At 46.4% G+C, this 13,863-nt stretch overlaps 1 protein-coding gene across 1 annotated transcript; it reads left to right on the plus strand.

The window, feature by feature from the left end:
* Positions 1-763: 763 nt before the first annotated feature.
* LOC103782434 (collagen alpha-3(VI) chain-like) lies at positions 764-12,350 on the plus strand. Its single transcript, XM_008950204.1, has 6 exons — positions 764-905; positions 3,227-3,487; positions 5,111-5,185; positions 7,304-7,483; positions 11,809-11,983; positions 12,195-12,350. Exons 1-6 carry the CDS (start codon positions 764-766, stop codon positions 12,229-12,231), a joined length of 870 nt encoding a protein of 289 aa, XP_008948452.1. The 3' UTR covers positions 12,232-12,350.
* Positions 12,351-13,863: the final 1,513 nt, after the last annotated feature.

Genomic DNA, 13,863 nt, shown 5'->3' on the forward strand with positions numbered 1-13,863 from the left:
AACCTCCATCCTTTATTGGATGCAGGGGGTAACACAGTGACAAAGGATGAGGAAGAGGATGAGGTGCTTAATGCCTCCATTGCCTCAGCCTTTAGCAGTAGAACTGGTTCTTCCCTGGACACAGAGCCCCCCGAGCAGAAAGATGGGGAGGTGGGGCAGAGTGGGACCTTCATAATCCAAGAGGAAATGGTCAGTGACCTGCTACACCAGTTAAACATCCGCAAGTCTATGGGGCCAGATGGGCTGCACCCAAGAGTACTGATGGAGTTGGCAGATGTACCTGCCAAGCCTCTTTCCATCATCTACCAGCAGTCCTGGCTAACTGGGGAAGTCCCAGTGGACTGGAGGGTAGCAAATGTGATACCCATCTACAGGAAAGGCCAAAACATGGATCCAGGGAATTACAGACCTGTCAGTCTGCCCTCGGTGCCAGGGAAGGTCACGGAGCAGATCCTATTGAGTGCTGTTATGTACCACATGCAGGACATCCAGGCAGCACGGGTTTATGAAAGGCAGGTCCTGCTTGACAAACCCCGTGTCTATCTAGGATGAGATGACCCACCTGGCAGATGAGGGAAAGGCTGTGGATGTGGTCTACCTGGACTTCCATAAGCCCTTTGACACTGTTTCTCATAGCATTCTCATGGAAAAAATGGCTGCTTATGGCTTGGATGGGCGTACACTCTGTTGGGTAAATCCCTGGCTGAACGGCAGGGCCCAAAGAGTGGTGGGGAAGGGAGCTGAATCCAGATGGAGGCCAGTCATGACTGGTGTTCCTCAGGGCTCAGTATTGGGATCACCTCTGTATGACATCTTTACCTGTGGTCTTGATGAGAAGACAGAGTACACCCTCAGTAAATTTGCAGACGACACCAAGTTGAGTGACAGTGTTGACCTGCTTGAGGGTATGGGGGGTCTAGAGTGAGACTTGGACAGACTGGATTGGTGGGCCCTTGTTTTCCACAACCGTGGATTGTACGATCCAAGTGTCCGGTCCTGCACTTGGGCCACAACAACCCCAGGAAATGCTCCAGGCTTGGGGAAGAGTGTTTGGAAAGATGCTTGGAGGAAAGGGACCTGGGGGTGCTGATTGACAAGCGGCTGAATCTGAGCCAGCAGTGTGCTCAGGTGGCCAAGAAGGCCAACAGCTTTTTTATTAGAAACGATGTGGCAAGCAGGACCAGGGAGGTGATTGTGCCTCTGCACTCAGCATTGGTGAGGCCACACCTCGAGTACTGGGTTCAGCTTTGGGCACCTCAATACAAGAAAGACATCGAGGTGCTGGAGCAGGTCCAAAAAAGACCATCTAAGCTGGTGAGGGGCCTAGAGAACAAGTCTCCTGAGGAGTAGCTGAGGGAACTGGGGCAATTAGGCTGAAGAAAAGGATGCTGATGAGGTACCTTATTGCTCTCCACAACTTCCTGAAAGGATGTTGTAGAGAGGAAGGTGCTGGTCTCTTCTCACAAGTAACTACTGACAGAAGAAGAGGGAATGTCCTCAAGCTTCTCCAGGGGAGGTTTAGACTGGACATTGAGAAGAATGTTTTCACTGAAAGTGTTGTCAGGCATTGGAACATGCTGCCCAGGGAGGTGGAGGAATCACCATCCCTGGATGAGTTTAAAAGCCATATAGATGTGGTGCTTGGGGATATAGCTTAGAGGAGGATTTGGTAGAGTATGGTAGAGTTAGGTTAATGGTTGGACTTGATGATCTTAAAGTTCTTTCCCAACCAAAGTGATTCTATGATTTTGTAATTCATAGGAACATAGAAACATTTTGATTGGAAGAGACATTTAAGATCAAGTCCAACTATTAACCCAGCACTGGCAGGTCATCACTAAACCATGTCTCTCAGAACCACATCTCCATGGCTTTTAAACCCCTCCAGGGATAAGGACTCCACCATAGCCCTGGGCAGCTTGTTCCAGGGCTTGACAACCCTTTTGGGGAAGAAATTTTTCTTAATATACAACCTAAACCTTCCCTGGTGCAACCTGAGGCCATTTCCTCTTGTCCTGTTGGTTGTTCTTTGGGAGGAGGGACTTACCCCCACCTCACTACAACCCTCTTGCAGGGAGTTGTAGAAAGTGAGGTCTCCCCTGAGCCTCCTTTTCTCCAGGTTAAACAATCCCCATTCCCTCAGCTGCTCCTCGCAAGACTTGTTCTCTAGACCCTTCCCCAGCTTTGTTGCTCTTCTTTGGACATGCTCCAGCCCCTGAAGGTCCTTCTCAGAGTCAGGGGCCCCAAACCAAACCCACTATTTGAGATGTGGCCTCCCCAGTGGTGAGTATGGGGGGACGATCCCTGCCCTAGTCCTGCTGGCCACACTGGATGCTGCTGGTCTTAATTTATGGTGATTCATACAATGGCATCGTTTGAATTATCTGTTAGCTAATATAAATAATTCAGTCAGTTCATCACTGAATCTGTTTGCAGACCTATCTGGGAATACTAAAGCTATTTCATGTGAGCACAGGCCAGGTGAAGGGGTTTTCCCATGGGATTTTACAATGGGGTGCAGGCAGCTCTGCAGTAGCTGAACGAGTAACAAAGAACAAGTGTCAAAGCACAGGGATATTTAACCAGTAAATGAATTAATGCCCCTGTCTAAATAATAAATACAAAGCCATAGGTAAAAGCAACCAGCTTTTGCAAAGTTAAAGCTTTCATCAGCTTGTGAGGAACAAATATTTTTGCCTGTTTCTTGCTGTGCTGTTGCTTCCAAGCAGCATTTATATAAAGGTCTCATCCAATACTCTGCCATAGCAGGAAAACCTTTCCCTAAGAGCTGCTTTGACCTGTCTGAGTTTATGTTTGATTTTAAGCAGGCTTTGCCTGAAGATCTTCAGGAGTTCAGTGAATCCACTGAGCCCTAAAGAAGGATCTGACTGAACATGTTTATAGTGGTGCTGGGAATCACATTTCAGGCTGTGTAAATCTCATTTAAAAATTGCTTTGATTTGCTAGATTGCAGAAGATTGTTAAAAAATAAATAAATCCCTTGGTAAATTGTCTAGGCTATGAAGAAGAAGCCTCTCTGCGGCGTGCTGGGTAGAGCACCTGAGACAGCAAAGTCACAGCCTGGTTTGCACAGGCCACAACTGGCCGCAGACCCATTTATTTGCAGTAGACAGGGAAGGAGATCCTGCAGCACTGAGACACTTTTTTCTTGAGACCTTTCCTCTTTCAGTCCTTGCTTAGTATTTCTTCTGATTTTGCATTGCAGCAAAGACCCATGACATCCAGGTCACAGACGTCACCGAGAACAGTGCCAGGCTGCGCTGGGCCAGCCCAGAGGCCCACAGCACCTACACTTTTGATCTCACCGTCACCTTAGCACATGACCACTCTCTTGTGCAGAAGCAAAACCTGACTGGCACTGAGCATGTCATCCAAGGACTCAGAAGTGGGCAGAAATACTCCGTGGTCATTACCGGCTACCAGAAATCCCAACCCAAAGTAACCTACGCAGGGACATTCAGCACAAGTAAGTACCTCTTGAGAAAAACACACAAACATACATTTTTTCATTACATGGACACAAAAAATGGAAAAAAAAAATAACATAAGGGATGCGGGATCAGTTGGTACCAACAAACCTAGCCCTGGCAATGCTCCTTTGTGTCACTGCATGTCTGGCACCATCCAGACCAGCTGCAAGACCCAGTTATGAAACACTGCAAACATGTTTCTTGGGCAAATGCAAGTTGACACTTCTCTGGTGTTAAATCAACACAGATTGTGGGAGAATTAAATCCAGTCCCAGAGCCAGGGTTTGTCTTGTTGTGCATACAGGAGGCCTTGATGGGTTTTGGTAGACTCCAGTGAGCATTACTGTAATTGATAATAAAAGTTAAACTGGGTTAACACAAAATAAATTCAGTCCAGCCTGATTTCAAAATAAGCAAAAGCTTCTTCTCTGATCACCATTTCCATAGCCACCTAGCTGTTTCACACACTGTATTATCAAAAAAACCCCAAACCAACCAAACCCACAAAGAAGAGACTAAATGGAGGGTTTGGTCCTTTAGGGATCCAAGCTTCATGTGCACAGATCTCATGGAGACCTCACCAAACCCTTTGGCATGGCCAAAAGTTGCTATGTAAGACACAGCCAATTTTTATTACGCAGTTTGGCATAAAAGTGACTTGGCTTGATGGTGTTGAGAAGTTTGCATTGGTCCTGCCAGTGCTACATCTGGATTCTTCTGGCACTTCAGAGACAATTTCAGTGCCCATGGAGAGCCCTTCCATTGGCTTCTGTGGTTTGGATCAGGTCTGAAGTCTCTTACCTTTGTGAGTAATAAATATGACCACAGTAATGTTGAGAAACTACATCAGCATGTAGAAGCAACATTTGCACATGCTGTTTGAGCTCTTGATGCCCAGGGAAGCTGCATTTCCCACACAGAGTAAACCTCAAACGGAAGGAAATTGAGTAGGCAGTGGTGACAACACATTTGCCTTCAGGCTGTGACCTGGACACTGGACAGGACAGTCCCTCTTACCCAGGCCAATACCCTCTACTAGAGAAAAACAAATTCAAGCCTTTCCGTGGCTGCAGCCCTCTCCTGCAAAATGAGGCACGGGTTGCCTGTGGAAGGGACATGATGCCATAGGGTGCAGTAATGCAGGGCATGATGCAGTATGAACCATGTTCTCCTTCCCATTACATGGGAGGTTTCTCCTTCCCTGGAGGATGCCATTTGTTTTCTGCCGTCTCTAAGGCCAGAGGATCAAAGCTAAACTGGCTACAGAGAGACCATGTCGAGATCCTTCAGAGCCCTTGCCCAGTTGCGTGCTGTGGGGCGAATGGGGCCCATTCGAAACAGTCACATGGGCCCTGGGGATGGTCCTTCACAGTCACCCCCGAGGATGAGCCTGACCACACAGCAGACATGCTGTCTGGAGCGTATCTGCTGTGTGTCAGCTGCCTCCAATAAACATTTCTGAAATGTATGTTCTAGGGTAAACAGATCCAGACCAAACTCCTGCAGCTTGTGTGCACCCCCCCAGTGCTGGGGCTGGGGCCAGTAAGTTTATGACCACACCAAGGGTGCTGCTGCAGATCTCCTTCCCCTTAGCTCACATAGCTCCTTCTTCACCCTAGAGACCCCAGTGCAGCCCAAGATGTCCCTGGCCAACATGATGCTCAACACTGAGCCGCTGGAAGGGCCCGAGAGTGGTGAGTATGGGTGACGGTGGGAGTCCTAGGTTGGGAGATCTGCCAGGACCCCCATTGAGTGCCTGGACATCTGCACTGGTCTCCCCCTTGCCTGCTTCCAAACCTGGGCTTTCTCAGAGCCCCACTAGGACCAAAGGATCTGAGAGTCCTTTGCTTTGCCAGAGCCCACAGACCATGACCTAGATGACACCCTTGGCCATGCAGGTCTGAGACACGTATTGGGACCTCTGTCCCATGCTGGATCCAGAGCTCTCTGAAGTTGCTGCAGTCTTCATGAGGGACTCAAACTGTGTCCTGATTCCATTGCAAGGATGGGACATGAGCCAGGGCCCAAGCACTGGCTGCTCTCCAGGGACAGGCTGTGCCCCATAAACACCCTAGCATGTGTGGCTGGAGGTGTGAATGCAGAGCATCACCAGATGCTTCCTCAATCCCTCTTTCCCCATTTGGAGCAAATAATAGGTCTTGGCTCCTTGACTGCTGAAGAGCTTGACCAATAGACAGGGATTGCAGATGAGTTAATGTCAAATATTTGCATAAATTTGGCTAATTGGTAGCCTTCCTCCAGTTTCACTTGTCTGCCCTTCACCTGTTTCTCTGCCACCAGTGGTGTATGTAGTAAACCCCTAAATGACCAAGGTGTCAGCTCCTACTCTGTTGTTAATCTCCACAACCTGTGTTAATAACCCATGATCACTGTAGCTGTTAATATGTCATCTCACTGCCTTTGTTGACATCAAGCTTGTTACATTGGTGCTGTTACACTCAGTTGTACCACAAGTGCCAGGCTGTACCCCCTTCCTCCAAAGGGTCTGGAAGGGGTCTCAGTCTTCAGAAAGCAACACAGACATGTTGCAGGCACTAACTATGGATCTGACATCCTAAACTCATCCCTGAATCATCACACTCATGTTTTCCTTTAAGCATTTTGCTTGTATCATGGCTCATTTTCTTCCTGAGGTGATTTGAGAGCATGAGGAGATGCTGCTGCTTGGTGTGTTCAGCCATCAGGATTTGCAAAACTGCTATCAGGGACTGGCTGCTGGTGTTGAAAGGGATGAGCATGAACCTCATGCCTGGTTGGGGGTACTACTGGAGCTTGCTGCAGTGCAGGAGCCGAGGGCTTGTGCTGGGCAGGGACCATCTCATTTCTGCTTTGCTGCATGACCCCACTCTTCTCATGCATTCCCACTCATTTGGTTCCTCTCCCTGGCACTGACATTCCCTCTGAAGCCTTCATCTGGCTTGTCCCGACTAGGTGACAGGCACCCCCATGACTTTTTTAACCCCTTATGTGCTAGCCCTTTGGAAACAAGGTGTGTAGGCTTGTGTAGGTTTGCCTGAAGGAAAACAGATGTGCTTATTCTTTGTTTCAAGGCATCCCTTGCAAAATCAGCTCCTCTTGTTGACCCATCTGTTGCAAACATCTCTGCCCAAGGATTTATGGCAGCTGGGAATTTGGGGGAAACATTCCCCAAGGATGCTAATTTGAAGTTTTTCAACAGGCTGGAGACATGGAACAGGTCAGGGGATTTGAGATGGGTTGTTTTGCTGAGTCTTCTCTAGTTCTCTGAGCAATAGGAGAGACCCATGAGTAAATCTTCTGATGGACCTTGGAGGAAGCCCCAGATTCTGCCCTCCTTATAGAGGCAAAGCATCTGCTAGCACGGAAGGTTTGCCTTTGCTTATAAAAACTCTGGGATTTGGACCTAAATTACCATTTCTGGGAGGAAAAGGAGCATATGTTTAAATCCTTATCAAGCCTCAAAGTTACCAGGTGCAGCTTGCCTCTAGAGATAAAATAAATATGCTTAAAGTTTAAAAGTTGTTGCCAAGACACTTTGAAAACAGATGGGAAGAGTTCTGTGAGGGCCCAATCCTGCACGTGCCAGAAGGGAGTAAGGGACTCCACTATCTTGGTCTGGGGACATGGGGCTTAGAAATCAAGATCCAGGAGAGGCAAGGTGGAGCAAAAGTTTGTATCTGATAAGAGAAATCACGTGACAAGGAAACGCCCCTGGGCTTCTTTATTTTTATTCCCCATCCCCCACCTCTCTTTGCTTTTTCAGCTTTTAACCCTTTCAGAGTCACTTAACCTTTGCACCTTTTGACATGCAGATTGGCCAGACCCTTGCTTGCTGGACTTTGACATGGGCATGCAGTGCAAGGACTATCAGATTGTGTGGTTCTTTGACTACAAAAACAAGATCTGCAGCCAGGGTTGGTATGGTGGCTGCGATGGTAATGCCAATAGATTTGAGGCCGAAGTCGAGTGTATTAGCAAATGCTTAAAACCATGTAAGTACCACGTGGGGATTAATCCTTTTGTGTTTTATCATATTGTTAAATAATGTTCGGATTGGAAAAAAAATGCTGTTTAAAAAACAAAGCCACGCACTTTTTCCTTCAGCAGCAGCTGAGAAAACCATGCAGCAGCCACCCCTTGAAAAAACAATATCATCAGGTAACACCCACAAAGTAATAATCACAAACCAAAGCAAACCCATTATTTCACCGTGACCATCCCATTGCATGCATCCAAGCTTGTCCAGTACAAGATCACCAGTAGTATAGACTCGGTTTTCATTTGCTCCGTGACATGATGGTGTCCCCCCATCTGCTTTGCTTGAGCAAGTCACCTTGTGAGCGTGTCGTCAGACCAGGACATGCCATGTCTGCATGACCTGTGTGCAAACCACAGCTATATGGCAAAATCACACACTAGATTTTGTGAGACACATGGGCTGGCTGAACTGGAGCATGACTTGTCTCTGTTACTGCTGCATGACTAACCAATGCCACCACTCGGTTGTGTGCCTTTGCTGAGATGTGAAGTGTTGAAAACATTTTGCTGCCTGTAACCAAAACACTTGATGGAAAATCACATCATGGGGCTTGGGTCTTGCTTGCAGATGTTTTCCTTTTGCACCACAAGATACAAATCAAGGTTGAGGGAGGAGCCCACAGGGAACTGGCAATGACCTCCTCTCCTCCAGGAGTTTCTGAGACGAAAGGGTTGTGTTTGCAAACCTCTTCATGACCTGGAAAGGAAGTAGAGGTTTGCAGTCACCTTTGTTGGCTCGGCAAGGGATTGGGATGGAAACCTGAGAGAGATGGGAGGGAAACCTCGGAGTGAAGCAAGCTCTGGAACCTAATGGCAGGGCTTTAATCCTCATAGGGGCACAACAGGGTTTGAACAGGCAAATTAAGGACCCCTCCAACCCATCTAATTTTCTTAGCTCCTTAAATTTTAAAGCTCCTTAAATCAGATAGGGACATTTTTGTCACTGGCAGTGGTGCCTCCTGAGTCCAGCTGTGGGTCCCCCTGCAGAAACATGCAGACAAATGAAGAGGAGCCCCCCACCAGCCATGAAGATGCCTGGGGCAGCAGCTGCTTGCAAAAGGAGGTGTCAGGTGCTTCTAGGTTCCATTTTCTGCAAAACCAGAACTTGAATCCACTTTGGAAAAAGAGACACAGAAGTTCATCTGCAGCACAGCTTTTAAAAGGGTGTTGGGCTCTAGTTTCAACCCATACTGGAGCCAGGCTCAACCCTGAGAAAGTAGTTAGTTTCCCAAACCTTAGGGCTCTTTGGATGCAAAAATGTGCACCAGAACAACCTGCAATTTGAATTCTGGGATAACCTTTAATTATTGAGTTTACATACACACACACAGATATATATATATACACACACACACACACATATATATATATTTATTTTAACCATAACAAAATTAACTGTAAGTGGAAGTGAGGAGCCCAGGCACATTTTCACCACAGGATGAATCAAAACCTTGGCTTATGGTGGTTGCCCTTGTCTTCTGAACCTGCCAGAGTCAGCCACAGCTTAAACCACATTTTAGCTCCCTAGTTCTTGCTCTCCATCAATTATTTGAAATTTTTGAATAAGTTTTCATTTCATTTCTTGTGGTGTTGGGGGAGGGGGTTGGTTATAGTGCCATCCACTGGTTCAGCTAGAGGATGGTGGTTGATGGTACTCTGAAACTGATGAGTAGTACATGCAGTGTGCATTTTAGGGCAGGAAAACTGAAGGTTACAATTCAAGTGAATTTTCAGCAGCTTTCCTGAAGCCAGATCTGCCTTTAAAGTGATGGTTGAATTTCCCTGTGTACCTGCTAATTCTGAAAGCTGCTTCCACTCTCAAAGGTGATGAAGTGTTGGGGGAGAAAGTTGGGCAACCTGGACTCTGTGCTACAGAGAAAAATCATGTAATACCTCCAGTCAGCTGCATGTTTTGATTATTGTTTGGATTCCTGAAAAGGTGCTCAGGGTTTGGGGGTAGAGTCATTCTTGTATTCACATCTGTGTTTTAGAAGGCAGGAAAGAAGGGAAATGGACTTTGAAAAAAAAAAAAAAAAAAAATTGAATGTAAAAAGGCAAAGAGCCTGCCAAAGGCATGGGGAACCTTTTGGCTGTAGCAGCCAAAAAAGCTGAACTGGAAGGTCAGTATTGATTTCAAATTCTAAAGAAAAGTAGACATTAAAAAAGAAATCCTGGTTCAAAACGCTGCATCCAGAACAGGACAATGGGCAGGAGTGTCCTTTTAGACATGTCTCCTCTCTCAGAAAGGACATATTCTCAGCTCCTCCTATCTGAACAGTAAACCCACTGCTCAAACAACCCACCCAGTCTCTGTTGGAGACCACTTGAGGCTGCCTCTTTAACCACAGCACTGCTCTGGCAACGATCTGCTCAGTTGCTCTCAGCGCAAAGGGACTCCTGCAAACACAAGGGAAGGGAAGAACGCCATTAAAATGAGTGGACAGAAAGAGTTTAGAATTTTGGCAGGGTCTACCCGGCAGCATACCTGTGGTTGGGCTGCAAGGTCCATGACGCTGATGTGAGCATTTTCACATCCATCCCCAGAGCATTCCTGGAGCATCGCTGCGGCATTTCATGGCTCTGGGCGTCTGTCAGCACCAGCCGCAATTTCCTTTAAAGTAAACCTGCTGCTGGGGCTTTCTTATTGCCTTGGCTCCCTTGCCAGGCAGGTTTTCAAGGGATAAACTGTGCCCTTCTCACTGCGAAAACTTTAGAAGGGTTTGGCATCCCTTTGGTTTCATCAGGCCCCAAAGAATCTTGCTGGCAAATGCAGCTTTTTATATACTCACCCAGCTTGTATATATTCTTCCCTATATTCATTCATGGGTACGTTTGGGCTCTGTTTCTGGTAGAACAGAGACTTGGTAAGATCTCTCAGACCCTTGCAACTAGTGGCTGATTGCTTTCTCTTTTTGTTCGGTTGGAACAGACAGGATCATAGAGAAGTGAATATAAAATTCTTTTTTACCAATGTTGATCTCTCTGTCTCCCAAAATCCTGCCTTCGCACGAGCGGTCAAAGGATTACAGTGAGTTGGGGCACTTTTGCTGTTAGCAAAGAGTTATTTCTGGGGGCCCTGTGCCATTACTGCCCCCCGCTGCAAGGGACTGCAGGACACTTGGGGCTGTTCACCCCAATTTCAGACAAGTCCCTTAAGTAGCTTTATTTCTGGCACTTATTTTACAAAAGGCATGATCTGAAGATTATCAGAGAGAACTTCAAGACCTGAATTTCTCCAGCAGTTGTTGCTGGTGTAGTCTGTACTTACTGATTTATCTTTGCATCTGGGAAAAACAAACAAACAAACAAACAAAACAAAACCAACATAAAAGACTCCCCTCCCCCAGATTAAATATATTAATACATATTAAATAATTAAATATTGCAAACAGCCCTTTTTAAGTAAGAGGAATCCCACACTGCTCATCTGACTCTCTCTCTCCCTCATTCATTTGTCAGTGCCTTTAATGATGTACTTGTTTGACTGATGATTTTTACTTATGCCCAAGGCTGGATACCAGAATCTTGACACCCTGATAAGCAGCAGCAATGAGCCTGATACCAGGGCTCTGATAACAAAGGTTTTCCAGGACAAACTGTTATGGTTGATGGTTGCATCATGCTGAATAGAGGTGGCATGAGCTGCTTCTGCATCCCTGTGTGCAAGTGATGACTTGCATGTGACCCGATGGTAAATTAGTGGCTAATATAAGTTTGTTTTGTTTTGTTTTTCAATTTCATTTTAACACATCCAAGTACTTTGTTACTTTGTTCCCTGCTCACCCAGCAATGGATGCAGGATGCCACTGTGCACTGTGTGGTAGGTCCAGGAGCATCTTCTCATAGAAAATTGCTCTTTTTGAGGGAAGCTGGTATTTTTCATGGGAAAATGATGGTGGAAATAATTTTGCACTTGCAGCCCAGCCAGCCCTGTCCCAGTTCTGAGGCCTGCCAACTCATTTCCTGTAAATCAGAGAACTGCTGCCATGTAGCCCTCTTCCTTCACCTCAGCATTGCTCCACGGGTGCATGACGGCAACATGGCAGAGGGCTTGTGGATCAGGGCTGGTAACCTCCAGAGAAAGACCTTCTTCCTGCAAACCAAGAGATGGGATTTAGTCACAGGAGATGTGCAAAGCCTATGCTGTGGTTGCCCTTTCTGAGTTTGCATGCCAGCTCAACTCACAGGCATTTCTCTGCTGTGCAATTACATTCAGAGAGGTCGTGCTTCATTCAGGAGTGCTGTTGCTGACTCTTCTTGCTTCTGCTTTTATCCACAGTCACAGATATCTGTCAGGTGCAAAAAGATGAGGGGACCTGCAGGGACTTTGTGCTGAAATGGTACTATGACCCCAAGACCAAGAGCTGCGCCCGGTTCTGGTACGGCGGCTGTGGAGGCAATGAGAACAGATTCAACACGCAGAAAGAATGTGAAAAAGTTTGCGTCCCGGGTAAGCAGCATACACATGGCTGGGGAGGGGGCCAGACAGGTCCCTGGCATGGCCAGTCCAGGGCATGGCTGTAGGGAACTTTGTTGTAGTGCTCTGGACTCCATAGCAAGTCCTGGCAATAGATTCCATTTACCCTCCCTTAGTATCTGCATGGCTTCTCACACATGGAACAACCTCAGTTTTTTTTTCTTTCTCCATTGAACCTTTTCAGGTAGCATCAGCCCTAACGTGGTGATGACGCTAGGAACATAGAGCCAGAGATCAACATATACCTCTGAGACAGCCAGGAGCATCAGCCATTGCCACCTTACTCCTATAGAAGCTAAGGGTATAGACTACCTTGCACTGTACTATTTCATGCTTTTAACTTCCAAGCAAACCTTGAAGAAAGTGTTTTGCCACATGACCTATAAATATGGTGCTAAACTGTTTGTGGACTGAGGGCTACATGTGTCCGGGTTATATTGTATAGCTTCAACATTACCAAATATTTACCTAATTGCAGATTACAAACACATCTAAATTACCCTTTCTTTATGATTCTGGCAGTCTGCCTATCTAAGACACTGTAAAAATGAGAGGAAAAAAAAATTAATAATAATTTCACTGCAACTGTTACATGCTTGCTTTTATCTTTTTCATAACTGAGCATAACTGTACAGGGGAAGCCTTCGTGTAAGAGAGTAGCTAATTCAGACACACAAGCGGTTCAATTTTTCATCTTTTTTTTTTTTTCTTTTTTTGCTGGATTAGAATTCAGACTAGATCTCTCATATGCATTTGTAACATATGTGGCCAAGCGAACTAGCAAGGAAAAGGAAGCAAGGTTTCCAAATGCAAATGCACTGCGGGGACAAAGGCCTCAGTTAACAAATTTTTAATTTGTGGTGTAGGATGCCTCTGGCATTCTTCTGATATTGTGTGTTTTATGATATACAAAGCAAAGCAATTTGGGGAGGGGAAAGGTGGCGGGTGGGAGGGGGATTTTATTTTTATTGTGGATTCTGTGCCAGGAAGTCTATACAAAGAACTTTTAAATAAAGTCTAATGGAGGTTTTGAGAAATTCATGGGTGTGTCTTTGTAAAAGCCGTGGTGGGTACCAGTGCAGTAATTTTCCAGGGTCTGGAAACTGTTTCTTTGGAAGGAAATCCCAGTGGTCCCTAAAGGAAGGACGGATGTGGTATGGATATTACGGGGGACATCAGTGAGGGGCTGCTGGTAACCTGGAGTTTTCCAGCTTGGAAAAAGCTGAGAATCGAGATGTCTCGGTTGCAAAATCTCCATCCTGGATGAATTTAAACTCAGCTAGCCTTTAGCAACTCAGACTCAGCTGGCCCTGCTTTGAGCACGGTATTGGACCAGAGGCATCTGAAGGTCCCTTCCAACCTACAGGGCTCAATGACCCCACGGCATTTTTGGATGTCTCCTCTACTGCCCATAACCATGATGATTTTTACCCTAGGCTATTCCTGTCCTTCCCTGAGCTCACACAAAGTAATTAAAATTCACACAAACAATGCATGTTTCTCTGCCCCTCCAGAAGTCCCCCCTAAAATCACGAAACAGATGAACTTAGCAACCCCACAGAGCACAGGGCAGCTGTGTTGTAAGGCTCAGGTCCTAAATTTCCCCAGACCTCATTTGTTGTCTGTATGCAGAGGATGATAACACCTCCCATGGCCTGGTGGGGGTTATGAGAAGGAACACGTGAGCCTTGCAAGCACATGCCATGGACAGGGCAGCTGAATGCCAAAACCAGAGCAGGTCCACAGAGGACAGGCCATTTACACACCTCTGGAGACCAGGGTTGCATTGGTTAAATCTTGGAAAGGGGACCAAGGTTACAATTTAAGGCTTATCCAGTGTCTTCCTCCATGGGTCAG

Source organism: Merops nubicus, unplaced genomic scaffold (genome assembly GCF_000691845.1).
Source record: "Merops nubicus isolate BGI_N331 unplaced genomic scaffold, ASM69184v1 scaffold372, whole genome shotgun sequence".
Taxonomy (NCBI): Eukaryota; Metazoa; Chordata; class Aves; order Coraciiformes; family Meropidae; genus Merops; species Merops nubicus.

What these genes read in the sequence shown, in the direction of transcription:
- LOC103782434 (XM_008950204.1), top strand. Translation starts at nt 764, where the DNA reads ATGACTGGTGTTCCTCAGGGCTCAGTATTGGGATCACCTCTGTATGAC. An exon ending in TAGCAAATGCTTAAAACCAT is followed by an intron (nt 7,484 to 11,808) that starts GTAAGTACCACG and finishes TTTTATCCACAG; the next exon opens with TCACAGATATCTGTCAGGTG. An exon ending in AAAGTTTGCGTCCCGGGTAA is followed by an intron (nt 11,984 to 12,194) that starts GCAGCATACACA and finishes CTTTTCAGGTAG; the next exon opens with CATCAGCCCTAACGTGGTGA.